The sequence below is a fragment of the Tympanuchus pallidicinctus genome, unplaced genomic scaffold (genome assembly GCF_026119805.1).
Source record: "Tympanuchus pallidicinctus isolate F22 unplaced genomic scaffold, pur_lepc_1.0 scaffold5, whole genome shotgun sequence".
Taxonomy (NCBI): Eukaryota; Metazoa; Chordata; class Aves; order Galliformes; family Phasianidae; genus Tympanuchus; species Tympanuchus pallidicinctus.
In genome coordinates this window covers 64,553,112-64,581,059 of record NW_026294769.1, presented here as the reverse complement: position 1 = coordinate 64,581,059, position 27,948 = coordinate 64,553,112, and the positions used below count along the sequence as shown (strand labels likewise).

General features: G+C 43.0%; 1 protein-coding gene across 15 annotated transcripts; it reads left to right on the top strand.

Annotated features, from left to right (window-relative positions):
• Nucleotides 1-36: 36 nt before the first annotated feature.
• On the top strand, nt 37-27,914 carry ZHX1 (zinc fingers and homeoboxes 1). 15 transcript variants are annotated; one of them, XR_008211220.1, is made up of 5 exons: nt 2,563-4,922; nt 8,554-8,617; nt 12,875-13,031; nt 17,813-21,182; nt 27,777-27,914. XR_008211220.1 is itself a non-coding variant. In XM_052703969.1 (4 exons), exon 4 carries the CDS (start codon nt 18,028-18,030, stop codon nt 20,650-20,652), a length of 2,625 nt encoding a protein of 874 aa, XP_052559929.1. In that variant the 5' UTR covers nt 2,563-4,922; nt 8,554-8,617; nt 12,875-13,031; nt 17,813-18,027; the 3' UTR covers nt 20,653-27,914. The 15 variants fall into 15 exon arrangements, 5 of the variants coding, with proteins under 5 accessions (XP_052559933.1, XP_052559929.1, XP_052559932.1 ...); XR_008211218.1 differs by having other exon boundaries at nt 27,046-27,914; XR_008211215.1 differs by having other exon boundaries at nt 23,716-27,914.
• The last annotated feature ends 34 nt before the right edge of the window (nt 27,915-27,948 follow it).

Here is a 27,948-nt window from a genome sequence, read left to right as displayed (position 1 = left end):
GGATGCGAGTGCGCGCCGCGGGCGGCGGCGAGGCGACGGCCCGGGCGGCGTTGGGAGTTCCCGGCTCGGCCGCCGCCCCCCCGCCCCAAAAGAAGTGCAGTAGTTTGTGAGACGCAAGATGGCGGCGCGGCCGTGAGCGGAGGAGGCGGGCGGGCGGCGCGGGCTGAGGCGGCGCGGCGGCGGCGGCGGCGGCGGCAGGTACGGCCGGCGGTCCCTGCGGCGGGGAGGGGGCTCAGGGCGGCGGGAGGTCACCCGGGGGCGTGCCCGCTCCTCCTGGCGACTGGCACGGCGCTGTCCGGCGGGGCAGGGCGGGCGCCTCCCCGGGGAAAGGGCGGCTCCAGCCCCGCGGGGGCGGGCGGGCAGGGGGAGTCGGGCCCGGCGGGGCCGCTGCCTCCCGCGGGGTGGGCGCGGTGTTCCGGCCCCGCCCGCCGCCTCCCCTTTGTCTGGTGGCGGAGCGCGCGCCCCGGAGCGTGCGGGCGTGGAGCGGGCGTTTGTATGTGCGGGGAGCGGCGAGGAGCCCGCGCTGGGCTGCGGGGCGCAGCTCCTGCCGGCCGCTTTTCCCCTGCCTCTGCGAAGTCGGCAGCCTGCGCGCGCTGTCGCTCGCCGTGGGATGGAGGAGGATTCTGCGGAGTTGTCAGCTGGAAAGGAGAGCGGAGAACTTTCATTTCACTGCCTGAATCGGCTGGCCGGCTTCTGCCGAGGGCTGGTGGGCTTCCTCCAGGTGCTTCGGGCTGCTGTCGTCCGAACCGCCGAGCTCGGGGCAATGCCTCTTTGGCTCCTGAGGATGCCCGCGGCACGCCCCGATGCCCGGCTCTGCGCTCAGCAGGATGCACGGGGCTGGAGCTCGGCACCCGCTCCCATAGCCGCGCACGGAGGCGGGCAGCGCTCTGGCAGGTGCCCGTGCTTCACTTCTGAGCCGCTCGGGCTTCAACCGTGGAGGAGTTTGCTTTGTGTCCCGGTACCGCGGGCAGTAACTCAGGCTGAGATGTTGCTCTCCGAGCTGCGATCGATGCCTTCTGTTTTGCAATGGAGAGCGCGGTGGGGATGTCCTAGTGCTTGCAAACGTTACATAAATAAGCGGAGCTTGTTGTGAAAGTTGTTAGGTGGACACAAAGAGCCCATTAAAGGTAGAAATGAGAGCGGGATTCTGAGAACTGCTTGGTTGGCTTTTACCAGCAGCTGTTTTGTGTGTGTGCACAGTAGGCTCTCATACACCATCACCTGTGGGTGCTGACAGAAGCCCATCTCCGCTGCTGGGTGCTGGCTGTGTGCTGCAGACTGTAGGGCTGCCCTCAGTGCAGAGCTGTGACCGAGCACACACCATGCACAGAACCCAATTGTTCCTGCCTTGACCTCCTGCCAGCGAGGCTGTACCTCAGCCCTGCTATGAGAGTTCCCCAGGCCAGAGTGCAACGGGTGCCGCTTGCTGTAAGCGAGGTGATTTACTGCTGACTTCAGGCAAGGGGTTTGTGTAACTTTGCTTGGCTGAGAAGCCCTTTGCTGTTGCCTTATGGCAACATCCCTGCATGGACGGACTGTTCCAGATGCGTATTGTTGAGATAGAGCGTGTGGTGCTTCCCTGCTCATAGCCTCCTTAGGGTGCTCCCTGGTCTTCTCCTCTCTGTCACCTCTCTGATGTTTTGGTGTCTGGCTGTAACTGGTGTCGTTGAGCTCTGTGGCAGTTAACAGAACAGCCTATTCTGTTCCTGCATGCCAGCGTATCACTGGAGAGTGCTGGAGCTGCTTGTTGAGCTGTTCTGCCTTCTGCAAGTTTTTCCTCACTGAAGAATTTCAGCAGTGACAGCTGTGTTGGGGTTCCTTTTGTTCCTGAGGTACCCAAAACACTTTCCTTGTTTCCCTGCCTCAGCAGCCTGTAGCGTTTCACTTTGGGCTCCTTGCTATCCTTCAGCTTTCCCACATTTCCCTCGCTCATTTCCTTATAGCCTGAGGGAGAGGATTGAAATTTGCTTCAAGTTTTCATCAAGTTGTTGCAAACACTGACAGCATTTTGGTTGGATGTGACTTTTGGGTTTAGAAAAGTCTTACTTCAAAGATATGTGACCATGTTAAATCTTTCCCCAAGTTTAAGAATTTTTCCATTCTTATGCAACTGTAACTTGTGAAGCCCTAAATCAGTATAAACTGGTTTTTGTCCTGTTTGCACACAGTAAATGCAATCAGGGCATAACCGCTTGCAGCTAGGCCGTGCGTAACCTTTATTTCAGTGATCAGTTTCCCTTTCTCTGTCGCATAGGATTTCCCTGTGCTAAATGCAGTGTTTCTATATTATGAATTTGATTTCTTTAGTTTTTAGAAATCGTGAGGCTGTCACCAAGTTGATAGAATGATTGTTTCAGCGTCTGTTTAATGAGTGTAAGTCACGAATGCTAACAGTCTGAAGGGGGAGGAAACTCCAGGCATTTTTGGCTGGGTGCTGAGGGCCTGGACGTGCTGTTCCCTGCTGCAGGTTAATGGCCGGTGTGCCCTGTCCCACTGTGCTCTGAGTATGAGGTCACTGATCCACAACTGCCAGGATGGTTTGCCTCGGAGTTGTCATGCCCTTGTCAATACAGTACCATTTCCCTGTCTGTTGTATTCAGCATCTCCTCACCAGGCAGCAGTGTAAGTCCCAGTGTTCAGGTACATGATGTATCTGTCCTTCAACACATCAGTGGCAGCACCTTTGCTGAACAGATGCTCATAAGAATCCAGTGTTGTGTTTTTTTAATTAACTTTCTCATATTGTCAAATCAGGTGTTCGGGATGCTTCTTTCTTCCCTGCACCAGGGAGATGTTTACTTATGTTTTCAGCATCTTTATTTTCATTATTAATTCTGATTTATTGTCTTTTTTCCAACTCATCATGTAGGGTGGGGGTTTTTTTCGGTGTTTTTTTTTGTTTTGGTTTTTGTGTTATTGGTGTTGTTTTTTTTTCTGCTAGTTGGGGACCTTCCTGAGTATTCAAACCACTTTACTGCACAAACAGTTGTTTGTTTCTCTGTGGAGGTGGAAGCCGCCAATGATGATGCCTTTCCTTACCCTATTGCCAGATGGCATTTTGTAGTCCTGCCCTACGCATCGCTTTAACGGATGGTTCTTTTCCAGTTCTGTGTCTTTCTGGGAGGTGCTTCACAATGTCCACTGATAATTTTCTGATGTCCTGCAGAGTACAGGAGCATATTGTGTACAACAGGATCTCTTCTAACCAGCCTTGGAAGTCTGTCTGAACACAGCAAACGTCTGCTCTCATCACGTGTGGGGAGATGTGTGACACTCTCTTATCCTTCAGTGCTTTGAGGTTGCAGTAACTGTTATAAAGTTCAGTAGAACTCACTGATAAGGAGTATGTTCTTAAGGAATGCAGATGCAGAGTGCATTGTTTATTTTACTGTTACCTTGAGTTGTGTAAAGTGCATCATCACACTCAAGCACTGAAAGGAGAACTACTGACCACTGAAGGAGCAGCAGATGTGGCTGGATGGGAAAACACTGGAGGGAAAAACTGTAAAGAACTTCAAAGCTGTTGCTACTTTTTGCACTCCTTAAGTGATGTTGAAGATCATGGGGTACCTTAACAATGAAAAACCCTTCGGAAGTTTGAACTCTGCTGTGCCTCACACGCCTAAAAGAGCCCAGTGTGTTCTACTGCTAAAGAATGGGCTTCAAACTGTGTCTGGATCCACTCAGTAAAGTCGTTTGGTATTTTAGGTTCACGTTGTGCAACTTGGCCCTCCCCTGTGGCTTTTGGAATCTGCTGCTCACCTTTCTTATTCACTGATCCCAGCAGAGGATGAAGGACCTTAATGTGGGCACCTGCAACTGAAGCTGGTCCCCAGCACCCTGAAGGCTGACAGCTTTGTTTCAGCAGCTGCAGACGGCGCTGTGCAGTGAGGCGTGTGTAACACCAGCCCTCGCTTTTTGGCAAAGCCAGAGCTGTTCTGTGCACAGCCTGAGTGCCAAATCCACCCCACAGGCAGAAGGACAGAAAGGAGCTTTTGAATTTTCCAGTGGTTATGGTAAAAGCTCCACGTGTTCCACACACTGAATCTTCAGGGCATCTTAAGAACCACGTACAATGGGCCAGAAAGAGCTGCCAGTTCATAATGAGTGCTGTGTGTTAGGCACACGTGGTATTGGTTTTAGGGCATGATTTCTTCCTTATAGGTTTGACTTACCTTACAAGGATGCTAAGAATTTCAGAGGCAAATGTGTATTTGTGTAGTCCCAGGCTGTCTTATTGGAGATGTCTATGCTTGGCTTTCCTATAAATTGAGGTATGTTAGCCTAAGCAGGTTATGATACTGATGTGATTGTATTTCTCCCTGCGTTATAGAGAAAGACATGCTTTGTTCATCAACATGCCGTTGAATTTAAGACTCTCCTAAGGGAACTGTGCATGAATGTTGGGCTCTGTTTAGCTCAGTGGGACAAAATGAGATGTAGGAATGTCATAGGTCATCAGAAGAGTAAAGGAGAGGCACTTGGAAGAATCAGGCAGGAACAGTTATTAGTACGTGGCGGTTAAACCTTCATTGCAGCTGTGTGCTTCTTCGAAAAGTCACCATTCCTAGTTATCTTCAGACTTCTTTCAAAATAGGAAAATGCTGCTTTTTTATAAATAGGTCAGCTGCCATCAGCAACATCTGCAGGAGCTGAGGGTGCTGTGCAGATCAGAGTTGTATCAGCAGTTCAGCTCTTGGCAGCAGTTGCACAGTGAGCCTGGATGAAGCAAGCATGAAAATTCAGGGGTTTCTGTTTCTCAGTAGGATTCTCAGCAAGCCGAAACACATTTGTAGCGTGGATGGTGGAATTCTTGGAGCATTCAGCACCGCACTGCATCCAGCCTGGTTGTGTTGGAAACTTAGGGCTCTCTCCCACGAGGTTCTTTGTAAGGATGGGGACTGGAGAAGGTGCTTTGTGAGGTCAGTGCTGGGGGAACTGGTGCCCATACCAGATACCTGCTGGTCTTGAAGGCATCTGTGTGCATACGATACAAACCCACACAACTTTACTCCTTCCATCTGACAAATGTTTTACAAATTTTGCTTCTTAACGTGGTTTATTTAAATGTGCTGGAGGAGGCTGTGGGTGAGCAGAGAACTAATGTTTTTGATTTTATGAACAGAAATAATTTGTGATGGAAGGAGGCTTTTTTTCTTCTTTCTTTTCTCTCTCTCTCTCTCTCTTTTTTTTTTTTTTTTTTTTTTTTTTTTTTTTTAGGGGATGATTCCAACTTTGGGTGTTTCATTTTACAATCCGCAAACAGGCATTTTAGCATTTTAGATCTGATTCTTGTCAGGTCATCCTTTGGTTTTTTTTTTTGTTTGTTTGTTTGTTTTTGTTTTTAATACTCTAATTCTTGAATTCTGCCAGGAGAAAAATAGGGGTATGCTAATATTAGTTGTTTATTTCCTTTCGAGGGAAGGAGTGAAGAGGCGAGAAAAGAGTAACATTGGAATAAAACAAATAAAACAAATTTGCTCCTTGCAAACGTTCTGAGGAAATAGATGTGTATGTACATCCTTAGAAATACATGTCTAATTTTAGTCTTGAAATATAGAAAGGGAGATGCTTTCTCTTTCAGCATGCACTGAAATTTGACTTTAAAGCTTTCCAGTGCATTCATATTTGTGGGGCTGATGACAGAGCAAATGATCGTACTGTGTGATCACACGTGCGTACTGACCGAGAGCAGCCAGCACTCCCGGTGCGCTTTAGGCCATGCACGTATGGGCATGAGCTAGTTTTGAGGGCAAAATGTCAGTCTGTTCCCTTATTTATAGGACTAAGCAACCCATTTCTGGAGCCGATCCCCATGAAGCGGCTGTGTGCAGCCTGTCCGGACTGTGCCCTTGTCAGCGCGCTGCGCTCGGGCCTGGCAGCCGGCTTCTGAGGGAGCCTGGGCCCAGCGCCCGCTGACACCAGGGCAGCAACTCCGTGCTGCTCTGCGTGGAAAGATTCGCTCATTTCCACCCAAAGCGGTGAAATAGAAACGGGCAGCCATTTCATTTTGAAATACCCCGCCCTCCTAAACAAATATTAAAAAGAAAATGTAGGTTTTGGCCCGTGGGTATCCCAGTAATTTCCACTGATTAAGTTGACGCTTGTAATTGGGATCTCGATGGTCCGTGTTTTACAGAACATTAAGTATCTTTGTTTTTTGATTTCAGTAGAGGAAGTCACAGGATTTATACAGTCCTTTTGATATTTTATTTAACCCGATAACTGCTTGGGAAGGTAGGAGCCTGTTTGGTTTACCTTTGTCCTAGATTCAGTTTTAATATCTAATGCATAAATGAGAGGGGTGATCTTTATTCCTAATGATTCATGCTGCCTCAGAGCACCGTGGTTTCGAGTTGTGCTGCCTTTCCCACTGGGGGATGCAAACAAAAGAACAATAATTTCAGACTCCTCCTTCAGTTTCCAAGAGAACCTTAGCTGCTCAGGGATAGCTCTGAATTTTAAAAGCATTTTTCTTCCAAATTATGTATTGATTGCACATAAAATAGCAGTGCTGTAATGTGCAATTTAAAACAAATGCATGATGGCGCTCATTTGCTTTTAATGCTGCTTTTTTCCAGCAGAAAACAAAAAGGGGTTTCTGTTCCCATAAACCAGTCTTGCAAAACCCTTACAAACATTTATTAGTCTAGACACAAAATATTCTCACCCAGCCTCATCCTGACGATGGCAAAAAGAAACCGACAAGCTAATATTGTACTTGGCTGTCCAGAAAAAATAAAAAAGAAAGGGATGCTGGGGGTGAAGGGTGGGAATCTAGCCCCAGGCCACCAAACCAGTAACGTTTTGCTGGGGCTGCCTACAACAACAGATGCGTTTGATTCCTGTGGGTTTTCCAGGCCTGCCTATTCTCTTATACTAAACTTGGACACTCTCATAAACATTCTCTCTCAGCACCACACCCTGGTCTTATCCTGGACTCCTTGGAGTTGGTTGATTTAATAATGACATTAGACACTTTGTCTTGCCTCTCTTTACCCGTTTTTCTGTTCCTCTTCTTGCCCTGGAAGTGACTTAACAAATGCATTAATTCAAAAACATTTAAAATATGTGGGAATTGGAATAACTGGTCGAAATCAAAATGATTTAATATGGGAGATTTGACCACAGTTTAAGTCTGAACGTATGGAGCATTGGTCTAAATGATCTATTCTAGTTTTGAACTGCATTTGGACTTTTGATATCTTTCATAAATAGCAAATGCTTCTTATTGTTTGGTTTCATGGTTGTTTGCAGACTTTTGCTTAGAGGGATAAATTCTCTCTATAAGTGTTATTTTATCAGGTGTTTACCTCAGCATTCAGTTACTCACAGTATTAATTTTTACATCTCATCATTTTCTTAGAAAATAGTGAGTTACACATATCTTGTGTTTCAGACGACGATTAGCTCCTGTCACTCCCAATTTATGCCAGGCTACATTTGGTTGGAAATTAAAATTTAATTGAAAATTTGCCTAAGCAGCATAATGTGTCTGTATTATTAATTAGTTGCTGTAAATATGGAGAATATACAAGAATATGTGTTTGTTGAAGCTTTTAAAAACCCATAAAGGAGTCAAAATACAATACTTACTTACACTTAGTAGATTACATTGATTGTTTCTGTGGTGATATATCCATGTATGTTCAGGTTTTAGTCCCAGTGGAGCTCGTGCTCAAATCCTAACTGGAGATCTTACAAAGGAAATAAAATGTCCTGCTTTTTCAGCTCTGAGGGAGTGGAAACTTCTCTTATCATTCAGAAAATGATTTGCATCTCCACTCAGTGCAACTGTCTTCAAAGTGAATGGCTTTCTATACAGTTAGTCGCCACTGATTCCATGTTTTCATCAAGAATTTCCAAGTGGCATCTAAAAAGAAAATATGTATATATTAACCAAGTTGTTTTTTCTTCGTTTTTATATTCCATTAATAAAAATGGATCTGTTTATAGTTAGAACAGTACTTCAGCCAGTGATCAGTGCACTTAAATGCAGATGACTGCTTTAATGTTGATAAACCAGGTGTTACTTACGAGGGAATGTGTTCAGTGCATTCGTAAAATATTATCATAAATTAACAAAGTGTTTCTAATTAATTGATTTTGATTTTCCTCCTCTAAATAATAGCATGCTTAAATGCAACACTGATTGTTCTCTTCCTGCGTGGCCCCCAATGCTATCTTCTGTGGCATGCAATTTTCTTGAGGTTTTCTCATGCTTCTTAAGTCTGTTTTCGTAGCACACATGGTATTTTAAATAAAATTCTACTGTCAGTTCTCATTTAAATCAGTCAGAACACTGTTTTGACCCTAGGATATCTATGCAGCTTTAAATTACCTGTATATTTTAAAACAAAACTAATCCGATTTTGTGTTTAAACTTAATGTAAAAGCCCTGCAGCTATTCATTTGAAGCACAGTGTTTTATTTAACTGCATACTTTTCACTTAAATCTTGTTGTCCTAATTTTCCATGATTATACCAGTACGTGGCAGACAGGTGAAATAAAGTAGCCTGTTTCTTTAATCCACTTTCTCTCTTCCCTGCCAGGACAGCTGGGCTCCTTCTGCCAGAGTAGCTCACACCACTGACAGCTCTGGGAAAGCAGAAAAAGGTGCAGCCCCTGTTCTACCTCTGGCAGCTCCCAGACTGGAGGTGGAGATTACAAATGGGGATCTGGGCAGTTAAGAGAGGGGAAATTAAGTCAGGAAGTCAAGCATGTGGTCAGAATGTGGGGAGTGAGCCTGGAAGGGGTGTTGGCTCCTTTAAAAGCCTTTATTTCTCCCTGGTAACTTGAGTACACTGTTATCTCTCTGACTTCCCCAGGTGACTGAACTTCCAGATTCAGCTTTTTATTCAGCTCATTATCCTTGGAAAGCTCTGTATTCCCATGTCTTTTACTCCTTTTGTCACTGGCCTCATTGGCAGTAAACAGTGTTTATCCACTCTGTGAGTACACAGAATAAGACGCTATCTCCCACAGAAATCAGCAGGAGCATCTTAGTAGTACAGAACAGTGCTCAGCAGGAGGATGGAGTCGGGTCACTGTTGCAAATAAAAATGCTTCGCTTTTTGCAAAGGTTAGCATGGAACCCAGTGGTGTTTTATTAGGTGGTTGAGACCTGCAGAGACTGGTTCTGCAGGCAACTCAGTCTGGCCTCCTCGCTTGTTGTTATGAGGTGATGCATCCCCAAATCACAGGGGGATGTCTTGGTTTCAGCTGGGATCGCAGAATCACGGAATTGATGGAATTGTTTTCTTCGGAGTGTCTGGTACGATTCTGTGTTTTGGTTTTAGGAGAATCCTTTTCTCTTAGTAAACAGTTTTAGCTCAGCCCACAAGTTCTACTTTGTTTTTCTCTATTCTCTCTCTTCTCTCCCCCATCCCACTGGGACGCTTTGTGGGGGACTGAGTGAACGACTGCGCGGTGCTCAGCCACCTGCAGGGTTAAACCAGAAATAAAGCAGAACAGACGGCCCTTCTGGACATTGGCTAATCCAACCTCCTGCTCAAAACAAGGTTAACTTTGAAGTTAGATAGGGCTGTTCTGGGTCTTGCCAAGTTTTGAAAACTTCCAAGAATTAAAATGCCTTTAAAGTTCCCAGTACATCTCCACAACCTCTGCAGCAACTGCCTGCACTCCATAGCCAGCACTGAGATGCTGTAACTGCCGTGGCTGTGCCCCAAAGTTCTTCAGGAGCAGACCGAGGGTATGTTGGCATTGCGCTGTGATACTCACCAATGTAAGCAAGCTTCACATTCTCGTCTTGATCTTGATGGTAGTTCAGCACTGCAGTGGGGGTATTGCACTTAATGGCAGAGTCTGAATGCCCTGCATATGGAGAGGGAAGCTCAAGTGTTTCATACTTGTGAAAAGTGAAAAGTGTGGATGCGTGATCAGTGTTGGATCAGGCTGGAGGATAACATCCTGAAGAAATTCTGGAAGGTCAGCTGTGCTTGCAGGCATGGACAGAAAGTTGTATACATGTCACCATTATGGAGGAGTCTGTCAGTGGGGACCAGGTGAATTTTAGCTTTTGTTCACCTTGAATTATGTAACTTGCCTTACAGTAAAGTTGATATATGATGCTGGAAGCCATGTTAAAAAGATACACATATCTGAAATGTCAGCCACAAAGTCATGTTTTTGACTTGCAAGTGGAGAAGCAAAGCATGTGACAAAATAAACAGAAGACTTAACTGTGTAGTGCAGTCTTTGATCTTCTCATAAAGTGGAGCTGAGGTGCTGTAGGAGCCTTTTAGAAGGGGTGGGATGGGAGCAGGTGAGGCTGGGGCATGCAGAAGGGGTAGTAAGGAAGTGCAGGTGAGCAAAAGCCCAAAGGGCCTGTGTGGCTCTGAAGAGTAGTTGCAGCCTTGATGGCAGCCTTAAAGTCCATCTCAACAAGTGCTGGACTAGGTTTGTACAGTAGGATCTTTTTTTTCAAGTGACACTCCATGTATGTGCTTATTTCTATTCATAGAATACTGGCTCCTACAAGCACTGGATTCATGCTTTTATGTTCAAATGTTTTGGAATCTTTTACAAATTACTTAAATCCAGGATCTGTATTCTGGTGTATTCAAGTCTGTGCATGGAGTATGTAGCAGTGCGTGTTAGCATCTTGTGGTGAGTCCATTCCAAGTCCTTGTTTTTGTTTTCCTAAGATCTCTGATGTGAGAATTTCTGACTTATTTCTGCTTTAGGGCTGTTTTTCTTTGAAAATTCCTTGAATTTTGGGGAAACGTTCAACTGGTTCAAAAGCAAAGTGAGCAGAAAGTGAAGAAGGAAGCAAGAGATAGAAGTGAGGCAGACTCTGTACGAACCACTTTATCTTTTCCTGAACAGCTCTGTGCCTCAGGGATTTGACATAGGAATCAAGATTTGGCAAGGATCTAGCCCTGAGGTCTGAGAAAAGTGTTCTGCTGTTTTCAGAGAGAGAGAGGGAAAACGGGAGAAAAAGAAAAGAATTTGGCAGAATTATGGGCCGTAATGTATTGCTACCTTTTAGTATCCAAGGTAAAATTTACGGGATGTTTTGTCATCTGCTCTTGATAGTAGTTTTATGCCTGTCATGCACATTTGCATGCTTCCTTAGACCACCTGCCTTAAGTGGGTTCCCCTCCTCTGAGTAGGTTGGTACATTGGCATGCAGCAGCGCGGTGCTGGCCTGGTGTCAGGTGGAGAAGCTCTGGGAGCTAGCAAGCCCTGAGCTCTCGTCCCACTTGTTTAAGGGTAGAGAGCTCCCAAGCCTGTTAATTGCCGTTGAGATTTCATTTCACTACAGCAAAGGGAAAATAATAACGAATGCAAATAGCAGCTGATCTGGAATCTGGTTTGCAGTGTGATGAGGGCATGCACAGTTAGTTTCAGCCGGTGGAGGAGGGGGAGAGGAGAGGGAGACAATCTGTGCTGAGCTGTGTCACCTCTAACAGCGCGGGGGTTCCTGTATAGCAACGAGATGATGAGAGAATGAGTTGGGCTATCTAGCAAAGGAGACCATCTGTAGGGCTGCTGCGCTCCTCCCCGAAAAAGCTGAAAGGTGCCTGGGGACACGAGCTCCAGGAAGTGAAAGGAAGGTCTGGTACTTCCAGCACTAGGCTAGGGCCTGGGAAAGATAAGGTCTCTAGAAATTTTTCAGCTGAAAGAAAAAAAACAAACGCACATTTGAGTTGAAAGGAACATTTTGTGAAGTCGTGTCTGTGCCAGATTGCTTCGTTTTAAAGAAGGAAATCCAGGAGAACAAAACCTTTTGTTTTGATGTTTTAAGGAGAAACTTTTTCATAAACAGTTTCTAAAACGAATCAATTTTAACTGTTATGGTTTTTAAAAGCTAACCTGAAGCAAACATTTTGGGGGTTGAATTAAATGCTTAATCAACCCAAAATGCATTCTGCAGTCTTTTCAGGTCAGTAATGTTATTTCCTCTTCCTTTCCGTTTTCAGTGTAACAGCACAGCAAGCAAAACAAAATAGCCGTAACTATGCAGAAAAATCAGTCTCCAACTCTGCTCCCATTTTGTTGGATATGACGGACATTTATATCAGCCAGGTCTGTTACTTTTAAGAATGATCCTGCAGAGATGGTAAAAGCACTGAGTGCTCACAGTGTGAATTAAATACTGTAGGGGGCTAAAAATCAAGACCTTCCTATGTGATGTTGGGCTGCTAAAATAACAGAAAATACTTGCTTATTTATGTGCCTGAGGAGCAGAAACAGGAGCCATATATGTTAAAGATGCTGGCTCACCAGTACACCCGTGATTGTTAAGTACCTATCAGATTTGATCAGTAGCTCTTATGTGATCAGACCTAAAACCTGGCTAAGGTTTTGTGTCAAAAGCAGTAGGATGATTTGTGCTCACTGTAGAGGTACCTGGAAAGTATTTTCTAGCAGAGAAAGATAACATGGGTCATTTAATGATCACTTCTAACCTAAAATGCTGATGTTTACTGTGATGGATATCATGCTCATCCTTTAAAACCAACGAGGATTGGAGTTAACCATGAAGATTGTCATATATTCTCTGGCAGGCTCCTTTTAGTCTCCAGAGGGCTTCATGTTCACTTCCCATTTCTCAGCCTCAGCTCAGGTCTGGTTTTGGCTTATTAGATGGTGTATGTGGGCAGGAGTAGAGCAACTTTTGGTATTTGCCTGCGGGAGCCATTGCAAACTAATGCAGCAAGGACTTTAAGCTTGCCCCTGTATTGCAGCACACCTGAAGTCCTACTGCTATGAGTCTGATAGATTTTGCTCCCATTTTGATGTGGAACATGTTTTAAAACTGGAATGAAATGTGAATATTGTGGGGTTTACACTGAGATTTGGTTTTATTTTAGAGTAATAAGCAGTAATATCTTCTATACTTTGCAGGTGTTGAACAACTGAAGAAACTGGCTCAGTAAAACATCATCTTTCGCCTTCCTCACTGAAAGGCAGTACAGTTGCAGTCCCATCAGAGCAGATTATGGCTATACTGAGCTCTGTGCAGAATAGTTCTTGGCTTGGATACAGCGACTCAGGCAGAATGGTAATAGTTAAGAGTGGGCTAAACAAAGGACTGACAGTTCCATATTGTTGCGGATTGACCAGAAGCTGTACAAAGAAGACAAAGCACAGCTTTCTGTGCTGACAAAGGCAATTTATGATGTAGGTGATCTTAAAAGTTAGAAGCGATTCCCATTCCTCAGTCTTCTGCTAAGCTACCCTATTTGTGCACATTCTTCCAATGGCATTATTTGAGTTTGGCTCTATCTTGTTTTGTGTTTTTTCCTCTTTTTTTTTTTTTTGTATGGTGGATAGAGGTGTCATGCAGCAAGTAGGGAAAATGACTTTTCATAAAGCATGCAGCCTGAACACGTGTGTACAATGTGTTCTGTAACCTCATTTATTTTGTGCAGCATCAGCTTTTCTTGTTTGGAGGCTGGAAGGAAGGGATGAGTAATAATTTTGTCCTGGAAACGGGTTCTTTTACTTCTTTTTCTGTTATTGTGAACCGTGTCTTTTCCTTCTAAAACTCTTATCAAAGAGGCAGGAAGTTTCTGCCTGTGTTTAGAAAATGCTTACATAAATCTTTATCCAAATCTGCTACGGAGACAACATCTAAGTGTTGAATTTCACTCTGGAGGATGTCTGTCCTAGTAAAATTATTAATGAATTGGGGTTAGTGTCTGTGTTCTATTTCTGAAGAGCTGTGTCCTGAGCAATTGCCAGTTGAAAGATAAAAATGCAAGTTCCTGGACCTTCAAAAATGTGTGCCTGCACTCACTTTATTTTTTTGTTTGTATCTGGGAAAATACCTTTTATGGACTGGTTTTGCTAGAAATGTCAGTTGTATGTAATTTTACCCCAGATTTTGAAAAAGTGCCATTCTTCGCCTCTAGGGTACGACTGGCTTTCTGTGCTGCAAGCACACATTGTTAGCTTGTCCTTTTTTTTCCATCTGCTGAAACATCCAAGGCTGATCTCGATCCATTCATCTCTTAGTTGTGTGCTAATGTTTGGAATTGTTCTAATTCAGGTGTATTACTTTGGTCTTAGCTTTGTTTAACCTTAGATTCACAAGAGCTTGTCTTTCAAGCTTGTCAGGTCCCTGTGGATGTCATTCCTTCCTTCTGTCCTGTCAGCTCTACCACCTAGCTTGGTATCATCTGCAGATTTGCTGAGAGTGCACTTGATCCCACTGTCTGTGTCATTAATAAAGATATTAAACAGTACTGGTCCCAGTATGGACCTCTGAGGCCACCACTCATCAGAGATCTCCACCTGGATATTGACCCACTGACTGTAACTCTCTGGATAAAGTCAGCCAGCCAAAGATGCTGCTTTTGGCATATTGTGAATACTTGAAATACTTTGTGAGAAACCAAATTGCACAATACAGTTTCAGTATAGAGAAATAAAAATACAGTCCAAACAGGAATAGAACACCTTAAAAACATTTTCTTATATATTTGATCCTGAAGTATGTAAGGGGCAAGCCAAAGAGTACTCTGGACCATTAGTGATGGTCTTTAAGAATTTGTGAAGGCTGAGGGGTAGTCTTTGTGGACACGAAACAAGCAAACATAATGGCCAATATTAAATGAGAGAGCAGAGGAGGAGGACATGCAGAGAAATACACATCAATTAACAAAATATTCGTTCCCAGAAATATTTAGGACAAATTTACTAAAAAAAAAAAAAAAAAAAAAAAAGCTATCTTTAAGCACCTAGAGAGTGAGATTCTTTCTTTTAAGGAAAAAAGAAAAGGTGAATTTCTCAAAACCAAGTCCCACACACCACGCCAAGCCAATTAATTTACTTTCATTCCCTGTTAAGGGAACAGGATGTCACAGACCCTGCCAAAGACAAAATACATGACGGGGCTGCACTTGGTGTTCTTGTAAGAAGTACAGAAAGGATGTTTTAGAGGAACTTAAGCACAAAGGTGATGCATAATTGCTTTGATTTTTTATGCAAGTATGAGTTTTCATAATTACCCGATAAAGTGAAAGAGCACGTCAAGCAGCATGCTGCAGATGAAGTAATCCCATTGGTAACCAGTGCAAGGGAGTGGAGGTTTCTGTACAGTTTGTAGAGGACAGAAGGCTGAGAAAGGTTGCAAACATCTGGCTTTGTTGAGATTTTAGTGAATGCTGTTGTAGCTCTTGACAGCTCTTATTTACACAGGATTCTAAAATCACAGTGTCCTGTGGGGAAAAAAAAAAAAGAAAAAAAAAGAAAAAAAAAAGTAATGTAATGAATATCATAGAACAGTTTGGTTTAGAAGGGATCTTTAAGATCATCTAGTTCCAACCCTCTGCTACAGGCAGGGTCACCTTCCTCTAGACCAGGTTGATCACAGCCCCATGCAGCCTGGCCTTGAATGCTTCCAGGGGAGGGAGGTGAGTATAGGAACAGTTTCCTGCTCAGTAAACAGCAGAAGAATGGGATAATCTTCTGTGCATGGTGAGCAAAACCAAACCACAGCAAAAAGGGACATGTTACAGAGATTAAACTACAAAGGCACAGATGATCCAGTTGCACGTAGGCTTATAGGCACTATGAATGTTGTTTGCTAAGGGAGGGAATAGGGGAGAAACGCTTATTGATTTGTTGGACAGGGTTTGCACTTTATTTATTATCTCAAGCTTTATCTAGGCATGCTGCAGTATTGTGCGTGAGGTCAAACATTGCTTTCTTTCACTTGTGCTCTGGGCCAGCCCACCGTGACCCTCAGCAAGCCCCTGTGCCCATGCAGGCAGCCGCATACTGATGGGTCCCACGTTCTCCATTCTGGATGGGTACTGCAAAGGCATCTTAGTTACCTTCCAAACTGCAACTTCAGCCAGCTTTCCTGGCTGCCAAGAAGCTTTTGAAAATTGGTATTCCTGAAATTGTACTCAAGATGGCAGAAGGATTAGGTAATACCACCCAGCTCTTCTCCAAGAGAACTGCTCAGCGTTCAGTTTTGGCCGCTGTCTGCCTTTTGTGATGAGCCCTCTGGCCCCACACAGAAGCAGCACAGTTAATGGCACCCTACCTCTCATCCCTCAGAACGTGGAGACAAATGGATCCATTTGGCTTTGCTTCCTGGTTTTCTCACTGCAGAGATAAATGAGGTGGCCTGTGATGCATACTTTGTATATACATTAAAATAAATACTTTTTGCACCTCTGTGCTATTTTCCAGAGTGCCAGCACTAGTTTGTGGAATACGAGTGTCTTTCAAGTCTGGTGCTGTTAAATAATTTCAATCCTGAAATGATGATCACCTAAGATTTATCTGTCAGCGCTGTTGGTGTCCTTAATGCTGTGTAACCACACCCTTGGTGTAAGGAGTCCGTTGTGCCAGGCTGTGCAGAGAAGAAATACAGGTAGATTTGGAGATCACTTACAAACATTTGGGGAGGATTTTTGCAGAAAACTGTGGTGATGTGCGCAGTGTCAAAAACAGAGTTTACAGAGCAGCACTGTCTGGTAGCTATAGATGAATACTAATGTCTTCGGCCTTAGGAAAAAAATGTGAAGTTAAGAACAGCCTTTGCTGCCCACATAATGAAAATTTTGTGTTTGGAGTGGAAATGGTATTTTTTTTTTCCCCTTCTCACTTCTTTACTCTTCCTTTTAACTGCTCTTCTTTTTCTTTTAAGATTTGGTCATGAGCAAAACTGGCTTTCTGTTTTTAACCTGTTACGTGCTGTTACCTTCATGAACCTTCTGAAACAGCTGCTTGAACCTTCCTCTTGCACTTGAGCATGCTACTGCTTTGGGAAGTAGGTGATGTCCTGCTATCTAAAAATTCATGAATCTATGGGATTTCTGGCACGAGAAATCAGTGTCTCATTTTATTTTAAGAAGGAAACTATTACAGAGTTTATAACCCTTTTCAGTAGCTTGTGCATCATTTCCAATAGACTAGTTATGGTCCCCATGGGATAAAAACTCACTCCAGTCTGGGCAATTTAAGAACATATTTATTCTCTGAATTTATGTAGGCATCAAATTTAATTTGTACTTCTGTAGTTTTTTCTTAGAAATGAAGTAGGAATTCTGAATAGAAAATATATAATTTTCTTTGGCTTCTGCCTACTGTGTCACTCTTTAATCCCTTTTCTCTAGTGAAGTTTGTGCAGTCAGTCTTGTCCCAACTAATGCATGGAGCCATGAAAACAGTGTAGTTAATTGCCACATGCTAACAATTTATTGGCCTGGGATTGGCCTTCAACTGGGAGAATGACATCTGGGGAGCTAGGATGAGAGGACTGTCATCCTTGTCTGTTGGAGTGCCTTGAGAAGGCAATGTTTTGTCTGCTTTCAAACTTGGGAGAAATGACCCAGAGCATGCATATATGTACATACTTAATGCAGTAGAAAAATACGCTAAACATGCCTTCTCTAGGAGCCTTCACTCTGTTGGGCATTGCAAACAAGATCATCGTGGAGATGTCATACTGGGGATGAGTTTGTGATGGGAAGGACTTGAGTTTCCATTGCAGCTGAGAGAGAATGTCGTAGCCTAGATAAAGCAGCCCAAGAGTAAGACTGCCAAAATGATATAGGGAAACAGAAGATTACATTTTCTATGCCATTCTCTGTCTTATGCCTTTCGTTGCATTCATTGCATAAATTTCAGCCAATAATAAGTGGGTTGGAATTTGCCTTTCTTACTCTAGCTTTGAGGATCAATCTCTTCTTGGAATGGGTCTGCTGGTTTCAGGGGTGAACAGTGGAAGATTGAACACCAAAGGGTTGAATTAAATCATGCTGTGTATCAGAATAGAATGTACTCTTTAAATTGAACTAATTATACTGTCTCTTCTTTGCACAGGTGGTGGATGTGGACTTTAAAACAGTGTCTCAACATTTCATCCTCAACTGTCCCTTTTTAATCTGATTGCACTACAAAAGAAAAGCTGCTAATGGGATAAATGTTGAGACGTTACAAGAACTGACTTGAAGTACCAAAAGCCATTATTATTAATCAAGAAGAGCTTGAAGCTAAGTCTGTATCTGACCAGTCAGTATCACTTTCACCTAACAGGCATGGCAAGTAAACGAAAATCAACAACACCGTGCATGGTCTTAGCCAACGAGCAAGATCCGGATCTGGAAATGGTATCAGACTTGGAGGAAGGACCACCTGTAGTCACGCCAGCAGATAATAATCCTACAGCAGAGAGCATAGCAAGTGAAGAGGATGTTCATGAGAGTGTGGATTCAGACAATCAGAAAAGTACAAATAAAGTAGAAGGTGGTTATGAGTGTAAATATTGTACTTTTCAGACTCCAGATCTCAATATGTTTACTTTCCATGTGGATTCAGAACATCCCAATGTAGTATTAAATTCATCCTACGTTTGTGTAGAATGCAATTTTCTTACCAAAAGATACGATGCTCTCTCAGAACATAATTTGAAGTACCACCCTGGAGAGGAGAATTTTAAGTTGACCATGGTGAAACGTAACAATCAGACAATCTTTGAACAAACAGTAAATGATCTCACTTTTGATGGGAGTTTCGTTAGAGAAGAAAACGCTGAACAGGCTGACCCTTCTGAGGCCCCCTCCGCGGGGATCTCCATTAGCAAAACTCCTATTATGAAAATGATGAAAAACAAAACAGAGACTAAACGCATCGCTGTTTTCCACAGTGTGGTCGATGACATTCCTGGTGAAGAGAAGGGAAAGGAAAATGAGCCAAACTCCGAAGAAGCAGCAGAAAACCAACCAGCACCGGCAGTTTCTGAGTCCAAAGCGAGCCATTCGGTTGTTTGCAGTGCAGCCGATGTAGCTAGCACGGTTGTGACCCCAGTGATTCAGCCTGGGGTGGCACAGGTTATAACAGCTGTTACAGCTCCACAGAACTCAAACCTGATCCCCAAAGTCCTGATACCTGTAAACAGCATTCCAACCTATAATACTGCTCTGGACAACAATCCTCTTTTGCTCAACACCTATAACAAATTCCCGTATCCAACCATGTCGGAGATCACCGTTCTTTCCACTCAAGCTAAGTACACAGAGGAACAGATTAAAATCTGGTTTTCTGCCCAACGTCTGAAACATGGTGTGAGCTGGACACCAGAGGAAGTGGAGGAAGCAAGGAGGAAACAATTTAATGGCACAGTGCATACTGTGCCACAGACAATTACCGTTATTCCGGCGCACATTTCCACTGCCAGCAATGGTTTACCTTCAATTTTACAGACATGCCAAATAGTTGGTCAGCCAGGACTTGTTCTCACTCAAGTTGCAGGTGCAAATACGTTACCAGTCACGGCCCCAATAGCTTTGACTGTAGCAGGAGTCCCAAACCAAACCCAGCTACAGAAGAGTCAGATTCACACTGCTCAGCCTATCGCAGAAACCAAACAAGTCGCTGCCGTTCCAGCCCCTCAGCCTATCAAAAATGAAACTGCACTAATGAATCCCGATACCTTTGGCATGCGAGCAAAAAAAACAAAGGAGCAACTGGCAGAATTAAAGGTCAGCTACCTTAAAAATCAGTTTCCTCAGGATTCAGAAATCAGTAGGCTTATGAAAATAACAGGCCTGACGAAGGGAGAGATCAAAAAGTGGTTCAGCGATACACGCTACAATCAGAGAAACTCAAAGAATAACCATGGGATTCATCTCAACAGTGACTCATGTGCCACCATCATTATCGATTCAAGTGACGAAATGAATGAGTCCCCAACAGGAGTTGCTCCACAGAACAAGCCGTCCTGGAGTGCATTTCCTGACTTCACCCCACAGAAGTTCAAAGAGAAGACTGCTGAGCAGTTGCAAGTCCTCCAAGCAAGTTTTCTTAATAATCCTGTCCTTACTGATGAAGAGATGAATAGGTTAAGAGCCCAAACCAAACTTACCAGGAGAGAGATTGATGCCTGGTTTGTGGAAAGAAGGAAATCTAATGTCTTAAAGGAGGAGGGAACTGAGATGAATGAGAGCAATGCCAGCAGCTCGAAAGAAGAAGCTGGAGAAACATCTGCAGGGGATGGAACAGCAGGGTCAAAATCAGGGGGCTCTGCTCCAAGCAAAATAGGCAAAAAATCACCAGAGCAGTTGCACATGCTTAAAAGCTCCTTTGTTCGTACTCAGTGGCCATCTCCACAAGAATACAACAAGCTGGCAGAAGAAACAGGGCTCCCAAGATCAGAAATTGTGAGTTGGTTTGGAGATACTCGCTATGCCTGGAAAAATGGGGGATTGAAGTGGTATTATTATTACCAGAGTGCCAATGCAAACAGTCTGAATGGCCAGGGCTTCTCAAGGAAGAGAGGGAGAGGAAGACCAAAGGGGCGAGGAAGAGGGAGGCCTCGAGGGAGGCCTCGGGGAAGCAAGAGGTTAAATTGCTGGGACCGAGGCGTGTCTGTCATAAAATTCAAAACTGGAACAGCAATCCTGAAGGACTACTATATGAAGCACAAATTCCTTAATGAGCAAGACCTTGATGAACTTGTAGCTAAATCTCACATGGGGTATGAGCAGGTCAGAGAGTGGTTTGCAGAAAGGCAGAGAAGATTAGAACTCGGAATAGAGCTGTTTGAGGAGAATGAGGAGGAAGATGAAATGTTGGAAGATCAGGAAGATGAAGAGGAAACGGATGATAGCGATACTTGGGAACCCCCACGACATGTTAAGCGTAAACTTTCAAAATCAGATTGATGTGCAGTTTGGAACCTGGGAGCCAAAAACCCGTGAATTAGGTTTGATGTTATGGTGAAGAGCCAAACAGTTTTTCACGGCCTTCAGCTTCAGCAAGCACCTGCTTAGCATCTTCGTTGCACCTGAAGGAACGTGGGCAAGATGCTGTCTGCGCAGGCAACAGATATTTGCTTCCTTGCTACCAGAGATGGATGTCCTCGGGCCTAGCTGAGCATGTGGGGTTATAAATCAGCGCCAGTTCAGCTCCTCCTCTTCCACGTGACCAGTGGGAAGGTTCATCATTCACGTGACTGCTTCTCAATATTTAATTGCCTTATCTTGTTTAATTCCAAAAAACAAACCACAGACACATTTTTTTGTTGTTGTAGGAGAACATTACCTGCTCGCAAAGGAGGAAAATGCAAAAACCTAAGATCTCTTTTTGCAAACATCACTTCACCTGAAAGGTTTCAAGGCCTGGGTTTATTTCTTAAGGAAAGAATTCAAAAGAGAAGGGGAAAAGTGTGACAAAGGAATCAATGAACATAGGGGTGAGGATTGCTTGGTTTAAGAAAATGAGGTGATTTTGGCACCTTTTGCGTATCTTCAGAGTGTTTTGGGTTTACAGAACTTGTGTTGAAATGTTTCTTGCTGATAATTACAAGCTAACTGAATGAGTTTACTGCTAGAAAATGCTTTTTGTTAAATTTAATCAGCATATCTTACATCAGTTTAATTTAAATGCCTGGCAGACTTGATGCAGTTGATAGTAACGTTCATTTTTAGCTTGTGCATTCTTTACTTTTTTGGAAAATGGTTAGAAGCTATGTGTATTTCTAACGAACATGAGTAATTTCTTGAAATCTTACACTGTATTTTAAGGTAAATGTGAGGTGGGAACTGCCTAAAAGTCGTTCACCATTGCTTAGGGTTTTGTATGAATACACAGATACAGAGATGAAAAGTGTCTTCAGGTGCTAGCAAGAAAGGTTTTCAAGTATGCGGTGGCAGTGACCTGCTTTTTAATTTTCAAGCAAAATGAAGCTATATGCCTTTTAGGTGCTTAAGAATGAGAAACAAACCAGTGTTCAACTGTTTGTTAATGGTAGCCCAATTGAATGTTTTGCGTGCAAGTTTAACTTAAAATTCATCCTACTGAATTGAGCTCACCGATATAACAGCCCTGTTCTTAGGGCTGTTGGGTGAACACTTATTTGTAGAGATGGTTTCATCTACGTGAACTGAACTTCAAAAGTAGTCTAATCTGATAGGGAACATCTGCATCTTGAGTAAGTGCTTATGTATATATATATAGAATGGCTTTTTATATGTGTATAAAAAGCCATTCAATTTCAAGGTAATGAAATAGTGGCATAACCAACTTAAAAATAATGGGCCAAATTCATGAAAGCTAGGCTATGCAGATATCTGACATCATAGAAAACTGGTACTCCAAGAAGAGTAGTTTGTGTTCTGGCTTCTGTCAGTCTGTATTTTTTAGGGGTGAGTTATATTTAGACATCAAAAATGGATGATGAGTTGGTGCTGCTGTCACCAGCATTGTCTGCTTTACATGGGCACTAACAGGAACTATCCTAGTAGCTCCCTTTACACCTCCGCCAACATCTTCTCTGCAGGCATTTGCATCTATTGACCTACAAGAGAGATTAGCGTGGAGAAAATGTTCCCTAATACTTCTACATCTCCAAGAAATACTCTTTCTTCCTTACTGTGATAACTGACTGTCCAGAGTCCAAGGAAATGCTTTCAGTGATGATTTTCCAAAGCAGAGGAGTTCATGTTAGATCTGTTTTTCATGTCAGATTGTGAGTGAAACCTGGGTGAAAAAAAGAAAGGGGATAATGTCTGACCAAAAAAAAAAAACAAAAAAAGAAGTGTTGTTAACTTACCTGACTCACCTTCCTCCCTGCACACGTGTAGCTACCTTTCTGCTCTCTGATTGAATGGGCTGCCTGAATTGCAAGATGATGTTCCGCTTAAAAGCCTTTTTCTGACCTTCTGAGATTGCTAGAAATACTGATGTGTGTGACACAGTTTTGGTTATCAAACTGTTTCCTGGCATCCAAGACTCAGGTCAGTGAAACCAAGGCACAAAGCAGCCAACAGTGTGATGCCTTTATCTCTTGATGCTTATCACTGTGAGGACAAGCCTAGAATCCCTCAGCTTGACTTTGGGGTGGGAGAGAAGCAGAGCTTTGTTGGCAGTGTTTCTCTGGAGTGCTGTGACTTTGGGTGCAAGGTGGTGTAAGAGAGATCAGGATCTGGGTTTCCAGCATGAATTGCTACAGTGACAAGGAAGTAGAGAAAGAGATGCTGTTTTTAAATTTATGAAAAAATTAAGGCTAATCTTTAAACTGCTTGGGAATATGCTTTTAGCAACCAAAATCTGGAATTGCCTTAAATCTTAAGGACAAGCCAGAATTAATTTTCTTTCCCCCCCAAAAAGACCCAAGAAACCTGTCTAAACATCCCCATTTTTGTTAGCAGAGACTTAATGTAGGTTATCACTGCATTGAACCTTCTTTAGAAGATGGGAAAAATAAGGATCCAAGTTAATTATATGATTAAACTGGGAAATTTTCCATTTTGGCAGTGTTCTGTTAAATAACACTCAATTATAATGGTAGGCCTTAGTACATCTGATCTCAAAAACACAGGAAAAGGAAATGCATTGTTTATCAGACTAAATATAGTTGGATTGGGTATCTTCTTTCCATAAAATGGTCAGAGGGGATGGCTGATGTATCTGGATTTTCAAACACTGTAAACATTACAGTTCTTTGTATTCCAGTGGTTTTAACAGTATTTGCAGCCCATTGAGACCCCATTTCAGAATGCAGATCTGAATTAAACAAGCTCTGGGTTGGATAATGAGAGATGCAGGGTACCCACATTTCCTCTAGGCTAGATGCACATTATAAGTCTTTCAATTATGCCAAGGGTGAGAAGAATCTGTGTGAGTTCAGATCTGAAAACATCAGTTGTATGCACTTATTATTACTTATAATCTGTTTTGTTTTAAAAGAAGAATCCATTAATTACCAGTTTATTTCATGTTTACAGCATGTATGTATTTGCACTGTGTACTGTGGGAGAGAGGGAGACACCTTCCAGAGGCCTCCTGCATCAGAAATGACAAGAAAAGCACTGGAAAGAGCTGTCAGCGTGCTGGTGGCTGACAGGACGGACTGCTTTGTCTGTAACTTGTGGTCGTGGCTGGTTGGAGTTCAAAACTGCTGGTGACTGTGGTTAGTCCAGATTCATCTCATCTCATGTTAGGCTGCTGTGCTCCTTACCATGGTGCCCAAGGCATACTGCATAGTCTGAGAGAAATAGAAATTGTCGAGGGGATACAGCACATCTTCATTCTCCCCCTGAATTGACGAGAGCATCAGTTCCTCTGGAGCGAAAGTTGAGCTTTCTCTTTCATCTGCTGTCTCTGCCAAGAGTACCTGATGTTACGATGCTAGTCAATGCTGTCTTTGAAATAAAGTTAACTGAGGATGAAGGTAATCCTTTGCTAGAGTCGAGAGGGAGAAGGGCTAAAAGCAAGCAAGCAGTATCACAGCTGGTGAGCCATCCACTGTCCTTGGCCACGGTGCTTCATAGCATGTTCTGCTCTTGCTTCTGAGTACAATGGAAAGCACAGTTCTGTCTAAGTAATGCTGGCTTCCCAGTGACACCCTCTTAATAACCCCAAGATTGTTGTGAGTTATAAAAAGAAAGTCAGAGTTACTCTCCCTTGCTTTGAATGAACTAAGGGAGTGCTTGTGTGGTGTGCAAAGAAGGGAAAATGCAGAATCTTGAAGAGACTGCCTGTTGCTTGCCCTGCAGAATTCACTTACCTAGAACTTGCTGAGCAAAACAAATGTCACTCTTGCTGTTTTGACAGAACAAGTGTTGCAGTCTTTCGTGTTTAGCAAGTAGAAATTTCTGCTTTGATTTGAAAGCAAAAGAAAGATATCTGGCACCTCATGATTAGAATTTACTGGATTATCTCTAATACACCTTAGTAAATTAGGCCATTTGATTTTTCAGCTTTGTCCAATAATGATTTTAAAACTTTTTTTTTTTTTCTTTTTTCCACAGCATTATATGCAGTATTGTTTCTGTCTGTAACTTTGAAGGAAACTCATGCAGAATCCACACATGGCATGAAATGTTTTTTCTCATGCATGACTTCCTGACTTTGGGCAAAAGCCTGTTTTCTTCCTGCTCACCACGGCAGGCAAATACACTCCCTTCTCCTCCTCAGAGCAGAAAAAGGACTTTTGAAGCCCATGCAAAGTGATTCACAGCGCGATGCAGTCCCAAAGGCCAGAAAGCCCCAGCATGCAGACATTCTCCTCCTCCTTCTCTATTTTCCTCTGAAATGAGAGCACAGCAGTAACTCTGACAACTGGTCTCTGGCTGCTGAGTAATAAGCTGTAGTTTAAGGTCAGGAGTATTTTCCCTTTTGCACTTAATGGAGTACTGTGTATTCGAATTGGATCTCAGTGTTTGCTTTTGTAGATACGACGGTCCCAATTTGCATCCTCCACCACCTCCTCCTCTCTGTATATTCATATCTCCCAAGGAGAGAAGATAATTGTTAAGATTCTGTAATGTTAAATATCCCTGCCCTTACCTGAATACACACAAATGTAGAGCGCAATGAAATATAGTTGCTTTCTTTAATTTATTATTTATTGGAAGATAATTTTGCCTGCATTTAGTAATGAAAATATAGTATTGATGAAAGAACAGTAAAACAGTTGAGAGGTGTTCACAGTGCCTGTGATGATCATATAAATTCCGGATGGGAAGGGCAAGTGCAGGGCTCTGTTCCCTGCCCTGAGCAGTGCTGCATTATGCCTGTGTTCTCCACCAGGCTTTTGATATCCTAGGGCTGAGCAGATGTGGTATGTGGCATGACACAAACTTGTTGGGTCAAGTGACTTAAGGTTTGTGATGTATTAAAACTAGGTAGGAAATGAAAGCTGTAGCAGAAGGCGAACATTTCTATAACTGTACGTGCTCAGTAGCTTGAATTTGTGTATTATTATCTCACTTTTGAAAAGGGAGGTTTTGAAGCACAGGCAGTTTGTAGACAATATTTTCGAGCTTTTGGGTTTTTTCCTTCTACAGTGAAGAGCATCTGCATTTTTTTCAGTGGCTACTCATTTAAGAATGACTTAATGCAGCATTTAAAATGTGGAATGGTAACTGTGGATCCCACGGCACTTTTCATGAATTAAGGTGGGATTCACCTGATTGTATGTCAATGTCTGCACGTGAGCAAGGCACCGCAGCAGCTGATGGGTATAGCTAACGAGTGCATGTCAGCAGCTCATCCTGACTGCCTACAATCGATCAGACGAGCTGCACCCTAAACTCCACTGACTGTTACAAGTGGCTGGCAGACACTGGAGCCATCTGAAGTTAGGTGAGATGCAGCCTCACCTTGGAGCGTGCTGGCTGGCTGGCAGCACTGGGCGTTGTGCCCCGTTAGGCTCTCCTTGTGGTTAGCCGTGGTTCTGTCCTCCGCTGCCCACCTGGTGCATGTTGGGAGGTGTGAGGCCTTGCTTTGGTTTTGGTTGTTATTCTAGAGCAGGCAGCACTGCAGTGGTGGATAAAGAAACTGATCCTTGGTTGAAGAACTGTGGCGTAAACATGGCTTGGGGGTTTCTAAAGTTTTTGAGAACCTTACTATATGAACATCGGATTGTGCATATCTTAAAATGTGGTAAGACAAGTAAGGCTTGTGTCCCCACTGATCAAAGCATTTCCTTACACTTAGTCAGTATTAGATATCTATAATGAAACTTACTGTAAAGAATCTGCCAGAATGACGGAAGATTCGAGTTGTCTTCATTTGTGATACAAAACAACCAACCACAAGAGCTCCACTGCGGTTTGGAAATGTTCCCCATGCTTCCAGTTCCAGCTTACAGAAGCATTTCCAATTCTGCTTAGTTGGTTATCTGCATGTATGCTTACAGTTTGTACAGAAATGCACTAAAAATGAGTTGCCCGACCCGGGAAGGCTTTATATTGTATAGAAAATGTGGCACTAGGTACTGCTCTTCATGTGCACAGGAGAGTTAACAGGTGTCGATCTCGTTTACAGAAATGATGGAGCTTTGCAATTTTCTATAATACATTGCAATATATTTAAATGTCCTGTTTGACATGTGAATTGAAATTAAGTTAATGCATCGTTATGTATTTGAATATGAGGAAGACGATTCACTAACGACCAGCAAGGTTTTTAGAAGGTGTCCAGTATGTAGCAGTCTGTGTGATCTGTCTGGTGTATGTGATGTTGTTAAAGGAAGCAACACTACTAGTATCGTTTAGAATTAAGAGCTTCTTACGAGTGATGCAATAGCTTACAGTGTCTTTCCTTTGTAGCTGCCCAATGTGGTGAAGGGGAAGCAGTTGTTGAAAAAGTTCAAGATAACTGGTTAACTGTGAATGGGCCTAATCTTTCGTGAAACCAAGAAAATATTTGGACACACACAGGACTTGAATACTCAAAAGGATTGGAACTTAGTGTTGTGCCAAAGTTAAACTACTGCAGTTGGCAGAAGTTCTGCACTGTAAATAGAAGACTGATTAAAAGACAGCTTGTAAAAAAGAAAAAAAGATCAAATTTTAATACGCTACGTTTTTATTCTGATACATGACGGAAACATTCTGTTTTAGACCTTTTTTGAAGAGGCTTCAGTGACCACTAGATTTTGTCCTCTTATATTTTGTTTGGCCTAATACTATATGTTCTAGTAAGATGGGCTTCACTGCCTGTGTTCTTTGATACGTGATTAAGCTTATAGCTTTGAGTGACCAAACATTTTACAGAGTAAAAGTTCTTAGAAACACTATAACGTAACTGATATTTCTGTGTCTTATTTATCAGGCTCTGCACAAACTTGGGAAGTTGTGCTGGACTTGTACAACTTACATGTGGGAACGCAGCACACTGCTTGGTATTACAAAGCTAAGCCTTTGAGGCAGTACGGATCTTGTCTTTGGATTTATTTTTGTTATTTTTTGAGGCAATGAGATGAACGGATGCTGCTGTAAAATATTTGTAATATTGCCATTATTGCTTTCTGTAGCAACTACTGCTTTTGTTTCAACAGATAAAGAAAATAAGTCAGAGATAGAAAAATCCCAAAAGAAGCCGGTAGAAGAAAGGATCACGTGGGAACTTCTGAAAATAAACTTTGTACCAAAAAATTTGAAAACAGAAATAATGGAATAAATGTCTCCTTACTGACTGTGTGCTTTTTAAAAAGGACGTGCAGAAACCGG